The 19,981-nt window shown below is 42.6% G+C and overlaps 2 protein-coding genes across 13 annotated transcripts in view; one reads left to right on the top strand and one right to left on the bottom strand.

Moving 5' to 3' along the window:
* GINM1 (glycosylated integral membrane protein 1) overlaps positions 1-19,981 on the bottom strand; it is a 785,919-nt gene that overhangs the window by 124,638 nt on the left and 641,300 nt on the right. The window lies entirely within an intron of this gene.
* The window catches only part of LOC310841273 (uncharacterized protein), a 155,201-nt gene that overhangs the window by 14,282 nt on the left and 120,938 nt on the right, over positions 1-19,981 (top strand). For 10 of the 11 annotated variants that reach the window (XR_014562446.1, XR_014562447.1, XR_014562448.1 and 7 more), the window contains exon 3: positions 8,792-8,856. The exons of the other annotated variant lie outside the window; for it this stretch is intronic. Coding sequence is in view for 1 of the 10 variants with exons in the window: in XM_083731847.1 (XP_083587973.1) it covers positions 8,792-8,856 (65 nt within the window). In the remaining 9 variants the exon portion in view is untranslated. The remainder of the gene's footprint in view (positions 1-8,791; positions 8,857-19,981) is intronic. 11 annotated transcript variants of the gene reach the window in all.

Genomic DNA, 19,981 nt, shown 5'->3' with positions numbered 1-19,981 from the left:
GTGGCCACTTTGAAAACTTTGGTATCTGTTGTTGTTGCAGGTAATAAGTCTCGTGGTAGCGAAGCTTTTCATTGGATCTGTAGTAACACACTTGTAGAAGTGATATCCTGTAAGGACAGGGTGGACTTAAAAGACACAGTTAAAATAATAATAAAACACACACACAAACACACACACACAATGACCTATGAGGAACCAAAATAAATAAATGCTAAGACACAGAATTTTAAGAAATCTGAAGTAACAATGAAAATAAAAGAGTGTTTCTTGATGTGACAACATCAGCTAGAGTGTTAATAGCAAAATACTGGAAAATGACTTAATGGCAATGTAACTTTGTGCAAGTACCTTGAACAGCCAAAATGACAGAATTAATAAGAAATGCTCAGGCAAAAGGTAAACAAATACCATTCCACAAACAATGTTTGGTTATGCTTTGATTAATTTCATAGACATCATGGAAAAACGGATTAAATAAATGGAAACAGATTATTTATAACTTTAAAAGTGTCAAAGACACAAAGGGATGGAAGTCACTAATACAGCAGGGATTTCACAGAACACAAAGAAAGTTGTTGTGGGAGGAAAAAGGGACAAACACTTTGTTATCGGGGTTCACATATCCTGTTAAAAGGGAAAATTATTTCATGTGAGAAGCCTGTCAGGAAATGCTGTTCCTAAAATGCACACAAACAAAGTCTGTGACTTAAATCCCATTGAGGGGTGGAATGCTTTGATATTTACCTGTGAAAAGAATTTGACATGTTAAGATTTCAAACTTGAGACACATTAAGGGTGATTTCTCTCAATGGTTCCAAGTTTTACATAAACCTCCTCTCCCCCCCCTACAGTTCCCCCTCCTTCCTCTCTCTTCTTTTCCTATCTTTTTTTTTTTTTAGCTGATCTAGTCTCTGTGCATGTGTGGAGTTCATGTCTCAGCAAATCTTTTATACTATTGAAATGTTGCATCTTTCGGCAAAATTAGAATTTGAATAAGGGAAGGGTAAGGAGTAGATTTTAAAAGAGGGTTAGATTTAAAACAAAAAAGGGAAACTCAGCAATTGAAGTATTCACCAACAAAAGCTAGCAATTTCAGCCCAAGCAAAGCGACTGCTTCCTTTATGTACAGGAAAGGGCTAATATCCCTCTGGCCATTCGTGGAACAATGCCGCGCCCTTATATATGGGAAAAAATGGCCAGAGAGTCAATTCATAGGATTTTTTTTTTTTTTAACATTCTAAGTTATTTCGGCCTTACCATTTGCAGACAAAATTTTCCTGCCCCTTTATTTACAGGATTGGTCAAGGCCCATATGTATTTATATGTGTTGAAACTTTGAATTGACTTTGAAGTCTGATTTTAAATAGTAGACAAAATGATAAACACTGTAATCACTGAAATGCTTGATATTACCAGTTGTGCTTCAAAACATCACAGCTTCACCTCTCACCTTTTAAAACTAAAGAGCAAAGCTAGGCTGAATTTCAACTCCATCACCACACCAGAATTTAAGAATTACCCTGCAATGCTTGCGGACACATGTCCTTCCACACAGCCACAAATTGGGAGAGTCGAAAGGGACCCTGGGGTCATCTAGTCCAACCCTCCAAAATAAAGGGTTCACCGCAAGATTTGTACTACACACACATACTTATGTACACAGGCACTACTGGGGAAGAGAGCACAATCAATGCTCCTATCATGTACTAGGGAAGAGGAAAATAAAAATTCCCAACTTTATACAGAACCCTTTAGCAGATCTTGAGATTAGTTTGAGTTTACTTCCTTAGACGTGCAAGTTCCTTAGAGTGCAAGTTCCTAGACAAATGATCTTTAAAGAAAGATTGAAGTGAACATTTTCTTAAGATAGGGAGAGGATCTCTTATAAAGCATAGTTAAAACAGCCATAGATTTGATTTAAAGGGAATACAAAAGTGACAATTTTTCCTGAATTTGCAGAGGAATAGTAAGCCTAATCTGAATTTGCAGAGGAATAGTAAGCCTAATCTGAATTTGCAGAGGAATAGTAAACCTAATCTATGCCCCCCCCCCCTTTTGCAGTTTCCTTTAAAGGAAGCTTACTCGGAAGTAAATTTACCTGGCACAGAAGAAGAGGAAAGAGAAAAAAAAACCCTGAAAGAGACAGAATGAAACGGGGGGGGGGGCATTTTCTAAGAAAAGAGGCCTGATATCAGGAGCCTTACAATAACTCTTCTGTCCAACCAAATCAAAGTTAAAACTGGACTCAGATATTTTCTTAGAAGGAAGACCATACTTTCATAGGCATGTGCTTCATGAAATAAATACACTGCATTTTAGCTTGAGAGAGCAGTTGTGCTCACCTACGCTTTTGCAGCAGAAACATCTAATTCACATTAGAAACATTCACATTCCAAAATAGACTGTAGACTCACGATCTGAAAAGTTGCGGCAAAGCAAGAGGTGGGGTAAACATTTGCACCATTCATTCTCATTTTGTCTTATTTAGGACTGATAAGGTCCAGCATAGCTTCCTTAAATTTAAAATTTTGAAGCAAGCTTGCAGTTTAAACTATGCGCGCTTAAGAAAGGCAGTCTGTCAGAGACAGAAGGAACAGACAACACACATAACAGACAACATGTAAACACACATATTCTCATATATGTATTAACACACAACACACATAACAGACAACATGTAAACATATATACTCTCATCCTTTAGTTGGTTATTGCAAGGAGTTGGGCTGCTTCCTTTAGCTTCTTTAGCTTCATTAAGTGAAATTAGTAGGAAGGTCCCACATGGTTTTAAGAGCCTCCTTGCCTCTTCAAACACCACCAGTTAACCAGCCGGCCAACGCAATTCGGGCTTGGCGGAGGCGGTGCTGGTGGGCCAGATTTCAGAACAGAGGTTCTCTAATTTTGCTTCAATAATAATTTGTGGCCAGGAATCGTCTTCCAATACGTGATGACAAATTGGAGAGGAGAGTCAGGGTCCTTCTGAGACTGAGATGGCTTTCTAGAAGCCTTCTTCCCAGAGTGAGCCCGCTCGCGTTTGGAAGCCTGGGTACCCATTTTATGTTTTACGCGTGTCTAGACAGAAAGAGGGAAGAGAAAGAGCGATAAGGATTGGTATATCTAGGAGATTGATATACTTAATACGGGATTTATAGTAAAGAGGGGTCTTTAGTCGCTTGGCAACTTCCTTAGAGGGTTTTTAAAGAGCTCTAGCTATCCGGTATTCCTTCCTATTTCCTTAGTCAATAACCTGGGGTCCTTTTCCACTCTGCCGATCCCGCCCAATTCCTCATGGGCTATCCCTCCTGGCAACCTCCTACCTATCGTCAATCTCAGGAAAAGGGGCCCTACTGAACGCCCGCGCCGTGCGGTGCCAGATCGGGTGATCCCTGGATAGAGTTTCGAACCGAAAATCCCCCTTGCTTTTGGAAGCGGGCTCACGCACGATACACGTGTTACGTGGCACCGACCAGTGCGGCTGGGATTGCATAGAAAGCAAGACCACTTCCTGCCCCCTAGCAAGGACGCTCAGGAAGTTCGGAAAAAGAACTCCAACCCCTTGCTTTCAACTGGGATACCCGTTGCGGAGAGTCGGCTATCTTTCAAGTCAGGTCTCTCCGTCTTACTTTCGGGCTCCCAATTGGTGCGGATGGCTGGAGAAATATAGAGAAAGAGATAGAGCTCAGAACCCCCCTTTTGGGTCGAGCAGCAGTCCACGGTCTCTCTCACCAATTGGACCAAGAGACAGGCGAGAAGGAGCGATAGAGAGGAGGGCAGAGAATTCAGTTGCCACGAGATTTCCACCCCTTTCCCACCAGTGCACTGGGTTTTTCCTTTTTCTTATACTCACGCGTCTTCTATGATGATCCCAGGATGAATAAGCCGGCTGGATCCCTCTTTGCTCCCCGGCTGAACTCCTGGGGCTTTTGATTACCGCCCGGAAGATGGCCGGGGGTCCAAAGGATCTTCCCAGGCAAAATGGCCTGGTGCCGGCTGAAGATTTCGGGGCCCCCGGTCAGCAACGCGGGAGAACCGCAAGCCCCACGTTGGGCGCCAACTGTTACGGCAAAAATCTGGGTGCGAGGCTGCTCTGCCACCCAGCTCATCGGACTAAGTCCGTGGGTCCCTGCGGAGGAAAATGAGCTCAGCCGGAGACAGGAGCAAACTGCAGAAGATCCAAGTTTATTGCGCAACAGGTTCAAGGCGAGATTGAACAGCGAGAAAGGGGTGACATGAGTTTTTGAAACTCCCTCCATGTCCCAGAATACAGTGCAAAACACGTCATGAATACATTAAAGAGAGGTTTGGTTACACAGATTACATCATGAATATATTAAAGGGAGGTTGGGTTACATAGATTAACATAAGGAGGAGGGAGGGGGGAATATGCAGAGCTACACCGGATTAACATAAGGAGGAGGGAGGGGGGAATATGCAGAGCTGGAGATATGCACAGATAAACACTTCCTGGGGATGAGAAAACAATAGTCCCAAATATGCATAGTCTGCCACCTGACATTGTCTGGAGGAAAGGCTGATCAGAGCAATTTGAAAGGATTAGGGTCTTGACACCTTGCTTGAGGGATTATGCTGGACAGGGGAGGTGTGATGGAGTCCTAGAGTAATTGAGCAAACTGGCACGCTGATTTTCTATGAATTTTATAGATTTTAGTCCCTTTCGACATTGACAATTGGAAATAAATTGATATATTGTAGCGAAGAAGAAGGTGAGGAAGACATGCCCCCCCCTTCCGTAACATGTCACTTTTAATTTGATCCACATTTTTATGGCACCACTTTTCATAGGAGGGATGTGTGTTTATATTTTGTTGTATGTACAGATTGCTTTCTCTTTCTGTTCCTCTTTGCATTTAAAGCAGAGAATAAACACTGCAAATTACATTAAAAGAAGACCCAAGCAGCTAACACCATAAGGAAAAATACTGTAGTCAATATCAGAAAAAAGCATTCTGTATAACAATTTAGTTAAAAAGTGATTAAAAAATAACTAAGCAGCGCTAATATCTTACATTAATATAAGCAATTCATACACTACAATGCAACCAAGCAAACACAAGATGCAGACAGAAGACAAACCTTTCCACAGCCCTAAATGTGCACAGTGTGATACTGCAAAGCTGATTCTCTAAAGCTTCACGTTAAATTTGAAAAGTGAATTAGAAAGCAATTGCTCAGAAACATAAGTCTTGCAAAATGTTATAGAATGTTTCCAATCTGCAGACCTGGCATTTAATGATCTGTTTGTATAATCCCTTTATGCCATAAAGCAACAGAACCCTCCGTAATTCTAATAGCTTGTCAATTACCTGTTTTTTAAAAAATGCTGTGGGTGGGAGAATAATCTAGAAACTTGAATCAATGGTGCTTCCACAGTGCTTGAATGGAGCTATAAATCATACAAAAATTAAGCAACAGTTTCTAGGATAATACTCCAAATTTACCTTGCATTTATTTCCATGATTGTAACAGAATTTCCCATGTCAATAATATCTCATCTTGGTAAGAAACAGCAGCTCAGTTTGATTGCCTCTGCTTCCATATCCAAGATGTGGATGCAAACTGAGCTTGATGTTGTTCAATAGCATTCTGGGAGACATAATTTATGGCATTATAATCGAATCATAGAGTTGTAGAGTTGGAAAGGGCGGCAAGGGTCATTTAGTGCAACCCCCTGCAATGCAGGATTTTTTTGCCCAACATGGGGTTTGAACACATGACCCTGAGATTAAGAGTCTCATGCTCTACTGCAGGGGTCACTTTTCCCACAGTGGGTCGGTCCACTGTCCCTCAGACATACGTACACACACACACACATATATGTATATATGATATATATATCTCACGAATTCCTATGCACACTGCTGGGGGGGGCACACTGCTGGGGGGGCACACTGCGGGGGGGGGCAAGTAGTCCTACCCACCCAGCCCCAGCCGCTTTCTTGGTTTGCCGCCTGCCTCATTTGCCGAAGGGCTGGCGGTGGTGGTGCGAAACAGGCTTCCTCCCTGCCTAGAGAAAGAAGGCGCTGCACTTACCTTCCCAGGGGCTGCCACCACCACCACTGCTTCTTCTTCTTGTGAAGCAGGTAAGCAGAGCGAGCTCGTCCGCTCCACTTTCTAGCCCACAGGAGCACCAGGGCAGCAGCGGCAGGAGGAAGAGGCCAAGCAGCGGCGGCTCTGTCAATCAAATGCCGCTGAGGTAAACCAGGCACGGCATTTGATTGGCAGAGACATCCCCGCGCTGCGCTGAGGTAAACCAGGTAAGGCATTTGATTGGCAGACCACCCGGCCTCTTCCTCCCGTCGCCATTGCTGGGAGTCTCGGCTTCGCGGTGGGTTCTGGCTTCGCAGCGCAGACCGGATTTAGGAGCCAGGTGGGCCTGATCTGGCCCAGGGGCCTTATTTTGCCAACCCCTGCTCTACAACAACCTATGTCCATTAACTGCTTTGAAGAATTTAGCAGAAAACCTAAATATTTCACCCACCACATGCTCTTCTTCCATTCAACTTGCAGCTTTATGTACAACATTAACTTCTTCTCCTTCACAAGTATGGCATTATCTTGTCCAGTAGTGGATTTATAAGTATGTATGTATAGTATACTGTTGAGGAGGCCCCAGGTTATTAGTATATGCTGTTAACCGAGAGCATACCTCTGAAACTTGACTATAGAAAATGAATTGCCATTGTTGAATTCCAGCATTTTAGTTTGTTTCCACTCTTCATTTCTTCTGCTCCTCGCTTCAAGTCAGTGGATGGAGCTCCATAAAAGTGGGGGTCACCAAACCAGTGTCCGTGAAGGCCTTCACTAGTACTCTCAAACAGACATTTTATGTAACATAAGTTATTGAGTATTATTTTTAGCACAAAAGGGAAAAAATATTTGCACCATCTCAGACTGTCAGTGTTTTCCGTTTTAGTCTGAAGGGATGAGTATGGAAGTACATAGGTAGGACTCCCTCCGTACGATGGTTCAATGTGTTTTTTAAAAATGCATTTTCAGTCATGGCTAGCTAGCTTGCTGGGTCTTTCATCTAGATACCCCAAGCTATTTAAGTAACAGTTTTTGCTTTCCACATAGTATAGAAAAATGTGTAACACAATAAAGGTAAAGGTAAAGGTACCCCTGCCCGTACGGGCCAGTCTTGACAGACTCTGGGGTTGTGCGCCCATCTCACTTAAGAGGCCGGGGGCCAGCGCTGTCCGAAGACACTTCCGGGTCACGTGGCCAGCGTGACATCGCTGCTCTGGCGAGCCAGAGCCGCACACGGAAACGCCGTTTACCTTCCCGCTGGTAAGCGGTCCCTATTTATCTACTTGCACCCGGAGGTGCTTTCGAACTGCTAGGTTGGCAGGCGCTGGGACCGAGCAGCGGGAGCGCACCCGGCCGCAGGGATTCAAACCGCCGACCTTTCGATCGGAAAGTCCTAGGCGCTGAGGCTTTAGCAGAACCCAAAATATCACAAATTATTTTTGCTGTTGAAATCTGGTAATTGTAATGTTGAAAATCTTCAGGTAATGAAATGCACATGTACGCTTTAGAGGAAATCCAAAATAATCTGTGTCACATTAGAATTATCTCACTGATAAGATCACCTTTTCAAACCTTAACTCACACAGCATGCAATGTCTGGATTTAACCACACAATGTTATGCAGGTCACTCATAAACATTTCACTAGAAGGTCCATTTGTACAGGGACCTCCCTGTTCTGTACTCAGCTGTGCTATCGGTACTGAAATGTCAACAGGCCAAACTAGGTCTTTTGAAATTCTGCAAAGCTCCTTGGCCACATATATCTTAACTACAAATCATTACATGTAAAAGTGTACGTTTTTCTCTTTATATTATTAAAATCCTAATAATGTCGGCCTTGCAGGCAGACAATATACTGTATTTTCCCATCTATAAGACTAGGTTTTTTTTTTACCAAAAAATTAGGTTTAAAACTGGGGCTTGTCGTATACATGGGTAGTGCTGAGGGATGCTTTCTTAATTTGGAGTCCCTCAAAATAGGAGGCATCTTATACAAATGGGGGGCTTATAAACGGAAAAATACTGTATTTTGCATTAATTACTCTCTCACTTAGCTCTACTTGGCATACATTATCAAGGTTGCTTTGTGCACAGGGTGAGTTTGTTCACATTTTAACATGTTTAATTCTTATTCTTTTTACTCCACTGCAGCCAAAAAGGCTCCCAGAGCAGGTTACATAAGGTCTTTTTAAAAGCAAGACAGTCCCTGCCTGGAGGCTGCTTTCTAAAAGTCACAACACAAAAGGGATTGAGGGGAGGGGGAAGGGGAGGGAAACAAGCAGATTCTCATAGTAACCAGCTGCAGTTTACCCTTCACAGAGCTATAGTTCCCAGAACACTTACCATATTACAGTACAGTGTTCAGTGTCTTTGGGGCATGGTAGCGGGGTGTTCTTTAAATGCATGGTGTGTATGCACCTTAGGCAGACAGAGATAGCAGCTTCAGGTAGCAAATGGGGAAGTGCTGGATGGTAGAGCTGTGAGTGCCATCATAAGGTGTACTCTGTGCCTCATAAAGTTGTCTGTTCCCCATTATGTGGTGGATACTGTATTGTCACCAGTACTGAAGTTACACTTTCAGTCCAGTTGTCTTCTGTATGTGGAATGGGGTTGGGCATCATGTCACCTCTTGCTTCAGGCAGCAAAATGTCTTAGGCCAGCAAAATGTCTGATTGGCAGTGGATCTCTGAGTGTCAGGCAAAAGACTCAGCACTTAATAACTGATCCTTCTCACTTTCTAGCAACTCTTCTGCCAACTGCCTCTGGGAGAATGACTCAGTCAAAAGTACTTGGAAGGATGGACGAGGTAAAACCTTTTTAATTGGAGATGCTGGAAACTAAATCTGGTCATTCAGAAATGTAACTATGATATTTAGAGGCAAAGTTGCTTACAGAGAATTAAGAAGTTGGCAAAAATAATAAGCATTATTGAATGGGCAGGATAATGCCTGAAGAGTAAAGCATCAACAATAAAATGTAGATGCACTGCCAAATTACAAAAGAGGGTTAGTAAATCTAGGTCTTTATGCTACTCTGAGGCAGCCCAGATTTATTGGGTAGGCAATGGATGTTCCATGATAAGACAAACATTTGGTACAAACTGAAACAAGAGCTAATGGAATTTCCCAAGGATATCTTTCATTGGGGAGGTGAAAACCAAAACCAAAGCTTTTAGACAGAGGGTAATTCCATGGCAGTCACAGAAATCACGAGAAAATACAGAAATAGATTGAGTCTGAAAATTTCAGATTTAGATTCAGTCAGGAGAGATTTAAAAAATAAGCCTGGAAGGTAAGTTAGATATGATATCACAGACACACACACAGAAATGTTCGTGTTTTAAACCATAAGATTATTTAGGCTTGTGGAAAGATTGACCAACACATGGAGAAAAGCAGGAGAAAATATGCCTTAAAGATTTTTGCTAGGGATTACTATACAGATGCTGAATAATTAACTTGTTCTCAGGCTCCTACACATGCCATAAAGTACGCTGGGGCCGTGGAATTGCTTGCCAAGTCCTTAAGGCAATCACACTTCATGACACTCCCAAGGAAGATGCCAGATGCTGACGGAATGTTCTGAAGTTCCTATTTCAGCCTATACAAATTTTTCAAATAGTTCTAACTACAGATTTAGGCTGCCAATGTTCATTTATGTACACCATGCAATATAAGCCATGAACCGATTTAGAAATTTCAGATCTTTCTACTCTTGGAAGTAAAATATAGAATAAAATGTAACACCCCCCCAAAAAAAAATCCTCTGCTGATTCTTAAATGAAACCACAAGTGTAGCAAATGCAAAACAATCCTTCAATTATTATAGAACATCAACAAGTGTTGATGAGTAGTTTAGAGGGATTTTGATGTTCAGTAAGGTATTTACTGGGACGCGGGTGGCGCTGTGGGTTAAACCACAGAGCCTAGGACTTGTTGATCAGAAGGTCTGCAGTTCGAATCCCCGCGACGGGGCGAGCTCCTGTTGCTCAGTCCCTGCTCCTGCCAACCTAGCTGTTCAAAAGCACATCAAAGTGCAAGTAGATAAATAGGTCTACTTACCTCCGGCGGGAAGGTAAACAGTGTTTCCGTGTGCTGCTCTGGTTCGCCAGAAGCGGCTTAGTCATGCTGGCCACATGACGTGGAAGCTGTACACCGGCTCCCTCGGCCAATAAAGTGAGATGAGCACCGCAACCCCAGGGTCGGTCACAACTGGACCTAATGGTCAGGGGTCCCTTTACCTTTACCTTTAAGGTATTTGAGCTTAGCAAAGAAAATAAACAGAACTTCTATTAACTGCCTTGTGAGTGGGGTAGAAGCACACATTCAATTTGTAGGCAAGGTTAATTATCTCCCTCCATACCAAGTGATTAGTGCCTGCTGTGTCATTTAAAAAAAAGCCCAGCTGATGCTCCTTGGGTATTATATCCCAAATGTCTGAGACATATTTGGGTACTTAGGGTGAGTGGTCATAAGGTAAGCCTATACAAAGTCCATTATACAACTTATTTAGCCAGAAAAGGACTTTGTTCCAGTATCTGACATTTGGTTTAATGAGAGTTACTCTCAACTAATTGTGTATAAGATTGTACTTTGTAGTTGAATTGGCTGACTGTTCCATCTCTTGGCTATAATATTTTGATGGTTACCACTTTCTGTCAAGCAGAATGATGTTCAGAATCCCACAAAGCCTTTCTATATGCACTTGTGACTGAGAGCAAGTGAAAAGGTCTGCTAGTGTAAGAAGAAAGGTGTGTTTGATCAAAAGGCGGATACAGAAAGGGTTTTTATATTGGGTATATTTTCTTTCATTTTTCTGAGAGAGGCAAATGGACCTTAGTGCCAGCATTATCTATGTATAAAAGGAACTAAAATTAAATACTATTGAGAAAAGTCTGTGTTAGAAAAAGAACCTTGATATACATTCATGATCTACAAACATGAGTCTGACCAAACTGTGGGAGGCAGTGGAAGACAGGAGGGCCTGGCGTGCTCTGGTCCATGGGGTCACGAAGAGTCGGACACGACTAAACGACTAAATAACAACAATACATTCAGATGCAAAGCCTAAGATGTGAAAACTTAAATTTGTCATTATTCAGATTCCATCTGTGTTCTAGTTTACATCTGTTGTATTTATAGGAAATCATCGGAAATTCAAAATATTTGTTTGCTTATATACGCAAACTAAAAAAAAGAATAAAATGAAAATATATCCTCAGCTGTGACGTAATCAAAATGACTGTCCCTTCTTTGCTAGGTTCTCTTATAGCACATAAATAAGGAACCGACTGTATAGGAACATACACAAACAGAAAAAACAGGTTCAGGCCAGCATACAAAGACACAAAATATGGCAAGCAAAGTACAACGAATGTATTTGTCAAATGTACCTGCTATTACAAGGCATACAGTACATGCAAGCGGTACTCCAGAACCATCAAAATGAGTACAGTATTATAATTTATGATATATTTTCATTATCTTTGATGCAAGGGAGATGGCAGAGCAGCTGTAGCAAACAGGGTTGGAGCCCGGTGATCCTAGTTTCCAAGAGAAACTTCTTATTCAGCTGACAATATAAAAGAAAATGGTAGCAGCCCAAGCCAAGCAATATAGTGTAAACTTTTCCAAACCGTGAGCAGGCTGACTCACCCTGTGAAGTTAACAAGGTCCCACATTGGGTACAAGCAGAGGCAACTGCTGTGTGCTGGCTAGCGGAAAACAGAGGAAGCCCACTAGGGGACATTTATGAGTAGAGGCTGTGAAACACCGAGGGTTTCTTAAAGAGGTACTACAAGAAACAGCCCAAATCAAAAGAAGTATTCAACCTATGGGGTGTGACTGTATTATGAAGATGTATAAACTTAATTTATTGTCTCAAGAGTACCTTCTCAGTATTAATTCAGTTGTATGGGTTCCTTGTCCTGTAGTATGAGGACTTTATTTATTTATTTATTTATTTATTTATTTATTTATTTAAACCAGGGGAGGGAAACGCACTGTGTGAATATTCAGTTTTGCTTAAAAAAGGTAAATCATTAAGCTGACTCAAATAATAGCCTGGAAAGAAGAAGCACACCTTCCATGAGTAGCACCAGGACATCAAGGAGTAAATAACAGGAAAATAGTTGCTGGCAGAGGGCATATTTTTAAGCTGCGGAAAACCCTTTTTCAGCCTGAGGGACACATTGCTTTCCAGGGCACTTTGCTAGCAGTGGGTGGGGCTAGAGGCAAAAGTGGGTGGAGCAACACATGTAAATTTTACCTTTTATACATGCACTCCACTCTCTCTATCCTCCATCCAGGCAAGCAAGAGGCATTATCAGAGTTCAAGGACAAGTTCCAGCCAGGCAAAAACATATGAGGCAAAAACAGCTCTAGTGAGTTGTATGGCCTGGGGAGAGTTCCAGGGGCCAGATAGACAGGTGTTGGGTGCCAGCTTGGCCCTGCGACTGTGGGTGCCCAAGGCCGTGGGGGCCATGCAACGTGCATACCCCTGGCACCAAAATTTGTGGGTGCCTGGCCCCTTCATGGGGAATTTGGTGGGTCCTCTAGCACCCAGGGCCCCAGGGAGTTGGCACCTATGAGAGGCATAGAGGGCCGCATTTGGCTTCCAGGCCAGAGGTTCCCTCCTGCCTTAAGTGAAGAGCTTTATAGACTAAGGAAGTAGTAAGGCAGCAGCAGTAAAAATGCATGTACCTTTTCATCAAGTCTTCTTTCTCTAGTTAGCAGTTAACCGTTCAATTTTTCTCCCCCATGTCATATTTGAACGTGAAATATTCCCTGGAATCTTTCACTGCAATATAAATAGATATTCAGCTTTAGCAAAATAGCCAGTAGCTGTAGTGCAGAAAGTCTATTATTTGGAATTTAGATAAACCCCCAAAGCAAAAATAACTGTGAGGATTTAACCAAGGAGGAATTGGAATCTGACGGTTTAGCCAATCAAAACTCCTGAGTGTTGACATTAGGAAAAGACTTGCATATCCTGTTCTGCAACATGCTTGTATCTCCCGTCAGCAGGAGTCTAATGCAAATGGATCCATTCATAAAAACCGTTTTCATGCTGCTTGCTCTTGCACTGTGTGCAAAATAACATGTTGCAAGACAATGTGCTGAGCCTGTAAATAGTACCTCCTCACCCCTTAATGTTTACAGACCTTTTTTTTTTGTCTAGAAAGTTTGCATTCTTTGCCAGACCCTTGTGAAACTGATAGAGTGTGTGTAGTTCTCACTCTCTATCTCCTTTATTTTAAAGAGAGGATGCCACTAAAGTGAAGGGGGAATGGCTGGGCTATAGAGGAGAGTAGCTTTACATCTGTTTCCCTTCAAACATTCTCTGCCCCCACTTCCCTGTACTTTGAGTGGCATTAATTCTACTTGGCACCCGCTTCTTGCCCACAAAGAGAGAGAGACAGAGAGAGAAAGCGAGGAGGTGAAACTGAGTGAGGACGACATAAAGTGTTCCACTCTGTGATTCGGAGTTCCAGAATATTCAATTTTACACCAAGGTCACCAGTACGCTACAAAGCAAAAGTTCAAGTATATACTTGGCTCTGCTTCTCTCCCCCCCTTAAAAAAGAATTTTGCATTATTGAATTATTATAGAAAAGAATTACGGTCTCACTGTTTGTGTTAGCCAATCTGATTAAACCTGCATAAGAGAAAATCCACGCAAGTGACTTTTCTTACCGAGGGAGAGCCATTTTCTCGTAATGTCCCCATATCAGATTTTGTAGGAGATGGATGAAAAGGAAATGTTGGCAGAATAGAAAGCCTATTAAAAAATATCATTGCACGTGCAAGCCAGTACTGCCAGGCATGGAAAACTGGAGAGCCATTTCTGTTGACTCTGAATTGTTATCCGCTTCTGGATGCAGTTGCTGTATGATAGCTGTGTGTCATGTGCTTCAGCATGTGAGCATTTGACTGCAAGCTACATCCTTTTGCTTGTAACCAAAATCCGACAGCTCTTTTTGGGGGGGAAAGCTGCTTTGGCAAGGGGAAGATTTAGGGCAGAGAGCAACATGGAGTAGCAGGGCTCAGGGCTGGCTCTGTCATGAAGCAAAATGAGGCAGCTGACAAATTTGCACCTCCAGGCCCCTTATCGCTCTGGTCGACACAACCATGCACCCATTCAAGACATTTAAACACAGGCAGTCTCATTGGCCACCCTGCCCAGAACGCCTCTCTCTGAAGAACACCTGGCTCTTGCACAGTGCCAGACAGCAGGGAGGGAAAGCCAAAAATTGAGGCCCAGGCATGGCTGGTGCAATTGACAAGTAAACTGGGGGAGGGGGTGTGGAGAGGTAGCTATGCTGAGGGTTATTAATCTTTTTCCCTTCAACCACATCTCTGCTCCCAGTTGCACCTATGTGCATTCAGCATAACAGTGGCCCAGAGCCTACATGAGCACAAATCATGCACATGATAAAGGAATCCACTTTTGCAAGCTTTCTTCTTGTGCAGGTTCATCTGCACCACACATTCAAAGCACTATTAGGAGACTTTAAGCAGCCATGGCTTTCCCCCAAGAAATCCTGGGAACTGTATTTTATTAATGGTGCAGAGACCCCTATTCCCCTTGCAAAACTGCAATTCCCAGAGTTCCCTGGAAAGTGGGCTGTTTGTTAAACCACTCTGGGAAGTCATTATGCTGATGCTACGCTTAATGTGCTTGGGTAGAAAATAGGAGGAGGATGGCTTGATCCTGCTCTTCCTCATACATGTTGCACTGCTTACATGCACAGAACATTTTACAGCACTTCTCTTTTGGGCAATGGCCTTTGTGTTTCTAAACATTCAAGCTCATGGTCAGGTGTAAGTTCCACAGTAAAATGTTAAAGTAGTTATACCAAGTGAGTAGATAGGTGGGTTTACACACACAGTTGTGGGCTTCTGCGTGCTGTTGCCCACTAATGTGTTAATTTTAAGCAATGCAATTTTAAGCAACGCTGTATCCAGGTACAGGCCTTCCTGTATTTTGAGGAGTACCACACAAATTCAATCTCAGATTGCATGTGTGAATTCATCCGCCTATGCTACATAGCTTGGGTGGCTTTCAGATACTCAAGAGTAAACCCAATGGAATTAATAGATCTAACCCATGCTCATTCATTTTGATGGGTCTCCTCTGAGTAAAATTTAGTTGAATACCACCCCTTGTTTGGAGTTCTCTAATGAACAGAGGGGAATATTGTCTTGATAACCCTAAAGTGTTTCTAATCTGTTGCTTATGGGTACTTCACAACCCTGACAAGAGTGACAGAGTTTACTTGCTAAGAATAACTTCTTTTCTTTTTAGGTCAAAGGGAAATCTAAAGAGATTTGAACTTCCTTTGGGCATCCTAAAACCAAGGGGGGTGGGGAACAGAGCCCTGGCTCAATGTGAATAAATAAATAAATAAATAATAGTAAACTCTGTCTAAGATGCCAATCAGATTAATGCGGACCCTTTCATGTAAAATAATGGCAGGGTTCTGAACCTTGTTTTGAGGAAAGCAGATAACTGTAGATAAGATCAGAAAGCTCTGGCATTCAGTCAAAACAGGCAAGAGGGAGCTGAGCTAAGGAATGTGCTGTGCCTGGGGAAAGCACCCTACAAGCTAAACAGTCTAGGACACGCCTCTTCTCAGGGCATAAGCTTAATGGGTGGTACAGCTCACAAGCATCAGGAACTTGGGAAAGAGGCCTTGAGCCTTGCTTTTGAAATATTTTCTTTCCCCTTTCCCTTCTGCACCCCTCTTCCACTTTGCTCCATTTCCTTAGGACAGCACTACTTACACTGAGTAGACAACAGAGCATATGTTTGAACTAATGTAATATTCATAAGTGCAACTTAATTATTTTCCTCCATTATGTATTTTTTTAACAATAGAAAGCCTTTATATCCCTCCTCTTCCAAAAGGTTCAAGGCAGGATACCAGCATTTTAGAAACACATACACATACACAGTTTTAAATTAGTAACTCTTAAGGCTAAAGCAGTTATTATTGTCATCATTATTGTAGCAACTCATAATACTTAAATGTGTTTAATTCTTACCAAGCCCCCTGGAACTCAGTTTGAATACTTAAAAGTTCCGATTCTGGAGATTGCATTGTAGAGTCTAAACTAGAGGTAGTTGATCCATGGCCTGTGGGTTTTTAGTGACACCTCTAAGATCCCCCAAAATTCATAATTAAAAATTGTATATACATATGCACATACATATACATGTGTACTACTCCTATGAGTCCTCAGCTGTAATGCCATAACACCAGAAGTTTCAGTCACTTTCATTTCGGTTTCCAGTGGACTTTGGTTAACTGACACTTGGAATTCCAGATGTACATAGAATTTTCAGCAACCACATACCAGAGACTTCATCACTACTTAATCCTCATAATGGAAAAGCAGCTTGGAAATTAAGAGCTTACTAAGTTTTTGAAAGGTATTTAGGTCGTTTCTCATGCAAGCAGCTATTGCCAGTCATGCAGAGGGTATGCTAGGCTAAACTACATCCTGTGCTCCTGGTAAGCATGTGTGTTTGTGTGCCTATGTGTACAATCTCCCCCTGCATTGGCCTAGAATGCGTGAGATGTTGCTGAACCTTGTCCTGGACATCGTGCCATGCTTTTTTCTTCCTTATTAGAATATTTACAACATAATCAGAAATGGTAGTGACTAGCCATGTAAAATACCTTGCAATCACATGGACACCTCAGTTAAATAGTGAACTCAGTGTGAAAAAGGTGCAGAAGGTAAATTCCATGCTACCAATTATAAGGAACGTAATAAAATTGCCAGAATATAATTATGGCCATTATACAGGTCTATGATGTGGCCATACTTACATTCTAAGCAAACTGCTTTGGTGGCCCCATCTCCAAAATAATATTGTCTATCTAGAAAAGATGCCAGAAAGAGCAAGCAAAATGACCAGAGAGCAGGATTCCTTTCTTGTATAATAATATGCTAAAGTGTTAGGAATTTTTAGTTTAGAAAAAAAAAGGTGACGGGGTTGCAGGCAGGGCTTACATATTATATATGGAGTGTAGAAAGTGATTGGATGTTTTTAAACCTCTCGTACGATACAAGCATGCTGTATCCATAGCTAGGGATCCCAACCTTTTTGAACTAGTGAGCACATTTCAAATTTTGAGCGAGTGCTGCGGGGTACCAGTCTTAAAATGGCTGCCATGGGGAGCCTGGCATAACACAAAATTAGAGAGACAACCATCTACAACACCTTTATGCTTACCATGGGAAGTCAGCTATGTCCTGCTGGTCTTGATTATGGCGCTCTCTCTCTCTCTCTCTCTCTCTCTCTCTCTCTCTCTCACACACACACACACACACACACACACACACACACACAAACTGATGCTGTTGCTTTCTCATAACAAACAGGGGGCATTATTCAGTACCAGGAAAAATATGCACAATTCTCATTCCACATAAATAGCTTTCTTAGACAGTTCCTGCACATTTTGCCCCATCACTTTTTTTCTAGGAGGACTAGAGACTGACTTTGTTTTTTTAAAAAAATGAAAGCTCAGAGTTTGCGCACCATGGGAAACCTTCATGGACATCATGGCATGACATCATAGTGACCCGATTATAACATTACAAAATGAGATGGTATTGTAGAGTGGAACTGTAGTTTACCCCTCACAGAGCTACAGTTCCCAGCACCCTTAAGCTACTGTTCTCAGGATTCTTTGAGGAAAGCCATGTGCCTTAAATATGTGGTGTGTTGTGACAACATCTACATTAAAGCATCAATTAATAGATGCTCTAAGGCGGAGCAGAATGGGGAATCTGCAACCATCCAGGTGTTGTTGAACTTCAGCTCCCATCAGCCTCAGCCAGCATGACCATTATAGTCACATCTGATCACAACTTCCCCATCCTTGCTCTGAGACAACACATACAGTGGTACCTTAGGTTACAGACGCTTCAGGTTACAGACTCCACTAACCCATAAATATTACCTCGGGTTAAGAACTTTGCTTCAAGATGAGAACAGAAACCGTGCTCCGGCCGCACAGCGGCAGCAGGAGGCCCCATTAGCTAAAGTGGTGCTTCAGGTTAAGAACAGTTTCAGGTTAAGAACAGACCTCCAGAACGAATTAAGTTCTTAATCCGAGGTACCACTGTACAGTATTGATTCACTGTGTACTCAGATCAGCCTCCTCAGAGAGGGGAATCCTTTTTAAATTTAAAGATTTTTTTCCACCTAGAACCTCTTGCCCTCTTCACCTTTTTTGTGTGTCTCAGGGCAGGGTCCTGGTTTATGTCTTCTGTTTCTGCCTCCCCCTCCCCCTGCTGTGCGCTCTCTCTCTCTCTCTCTCTCTCTCTCTCTCTCTCTCTCTCTGTCTCTAGACTGCAATTTTCCCTCACTATCAAACTTCTTCCCAATGTGACTTCTCAGAAAATATGGAAAAAGTTTGATGGTGAATTGCTTATTCGTTCTCTTTCTTTCGTTCTCTTTCTTTCTTTCTTTCTTTCTTTTAAAAAGGAAAAAACCAAAGGAAGTGGAATTTGTGTGCAAGATAGTTATGCATAAAGCAATTTTCCTTAACTAGTCGATAGATTTTAGCTACTGCAATCTAGTTTCACTAAAATGGACCACTGGATAGCATTAATTAAAATACAATACAGAACTGGATAACATGGATTAAATTGCTATTCCAGCTGGTATCTCTCAGACATCTTACAAATAAAACAGTGACTTAATTCAGGAGGAACTACTCCAGAGAACTATGTTTGGTCTAATTTTTCTCTTTGTGGCAAAGGATAGATATTTTCCATCACACTACTTCCCAAATATGTTCTTTGACAGCAGTTTGTGGTCTTTTGCTACTATATGGCCTTTAGTACTGCCAGAGTTTAGCTGTATATATTTAGCTCGGAATAATAGCACACAGTAGCAGCACTACCACCACCAAGTTTTTGTCCTAAGTGGGAGACCTCTGGTCTCTCACATATAAGCACAGGTAGCTGTTCTCTCCTTGCCTATGTGTGGGACGGCAGCAGCATCCTTTATGGTGGGCTCAGACAGAGGGCAAAGGAGTTGAGGCCAGTTCCAGTGCTTGCAGGGCTGGGAATCAATGCCCAATACCTGCACAGAAAAGAGGCCTCACACAACTGCTCCGACAACCACCAGCAATGTCTCAGCAGTTGCTGAGCTACATGCGACATAGCCTTGATCAACCAGGCACTCAGTCATCATCTAGGTGGTGGAGATGGAGATAACTCTTCATGTTAATGTAGGGTCATAATGTCTGGTGAGACTGATGGCTAGGATGAGGGAAAGCTCTCCCAGTGCAGCAGGCATCCATGGCACTGGGCAAGGAGCTGGGGGCAGAGATGAAAGGAAGATGTGCTACAAATAATTCCTGCCTGTTAAGCTCAGGCCACTAACATGGGATCCACGAGCACATCTTGCTTCAGCCCCACTTGGCTAGCCTCAAAGACATTTGATCCAGCCAGGATGTTCTGTGCCAGATTGCTCTTACTGTGTCACAAAGGGGTGATAGGGATGGTGCAGTCAGGCTGGGTCATTCTGGGAGACTGTCTCCGTGGTAGCCAACCTCAAGGGCCAAGTTCTCTCACAGCACGTCTCAAACTTATTGCAGGAGGAAGCAAGCTTAGTGTTGAGTGTTGGTTCCAATCAGTTAGCAGCTATCTGCCAGAGCCAGTCTAGTCATGGCGATCTCTGAGGCTGGAGGGCAGGCCAGCCATTTGCAGGGCCAAACACAGTGCAACTGTCATAAGCCAATAAAAGCAAGAGACATTGCTCTACAAGTTGCCACACCAGTCTCAATGTTGGGTAGCAAGAGGGGTGTGGGGGGGTGCACACATGGCAGCGCCTTCCCATTTTGCTTCAGGCAGCAAAACAGGACGGGCTGCTTCTGGCTGGAATGAGGCATTGGAGGGTAATTT

Source organism: Podarcis gaigeae, assembly GCF_964106915.1.
Source record: "Podarcis gaigeae genome assembly, chromosome: 3".
NCBI lineage: Eukaryota > Metazoa > Chordata > Lepidosauria > Squamata > Lacertidae > Podarcis > Podarcis gaigeae.
Note: the sequence above shows the minus strand (reverse complement) of the source record. Positions and strands in the feature narration are given on the sequence as shown.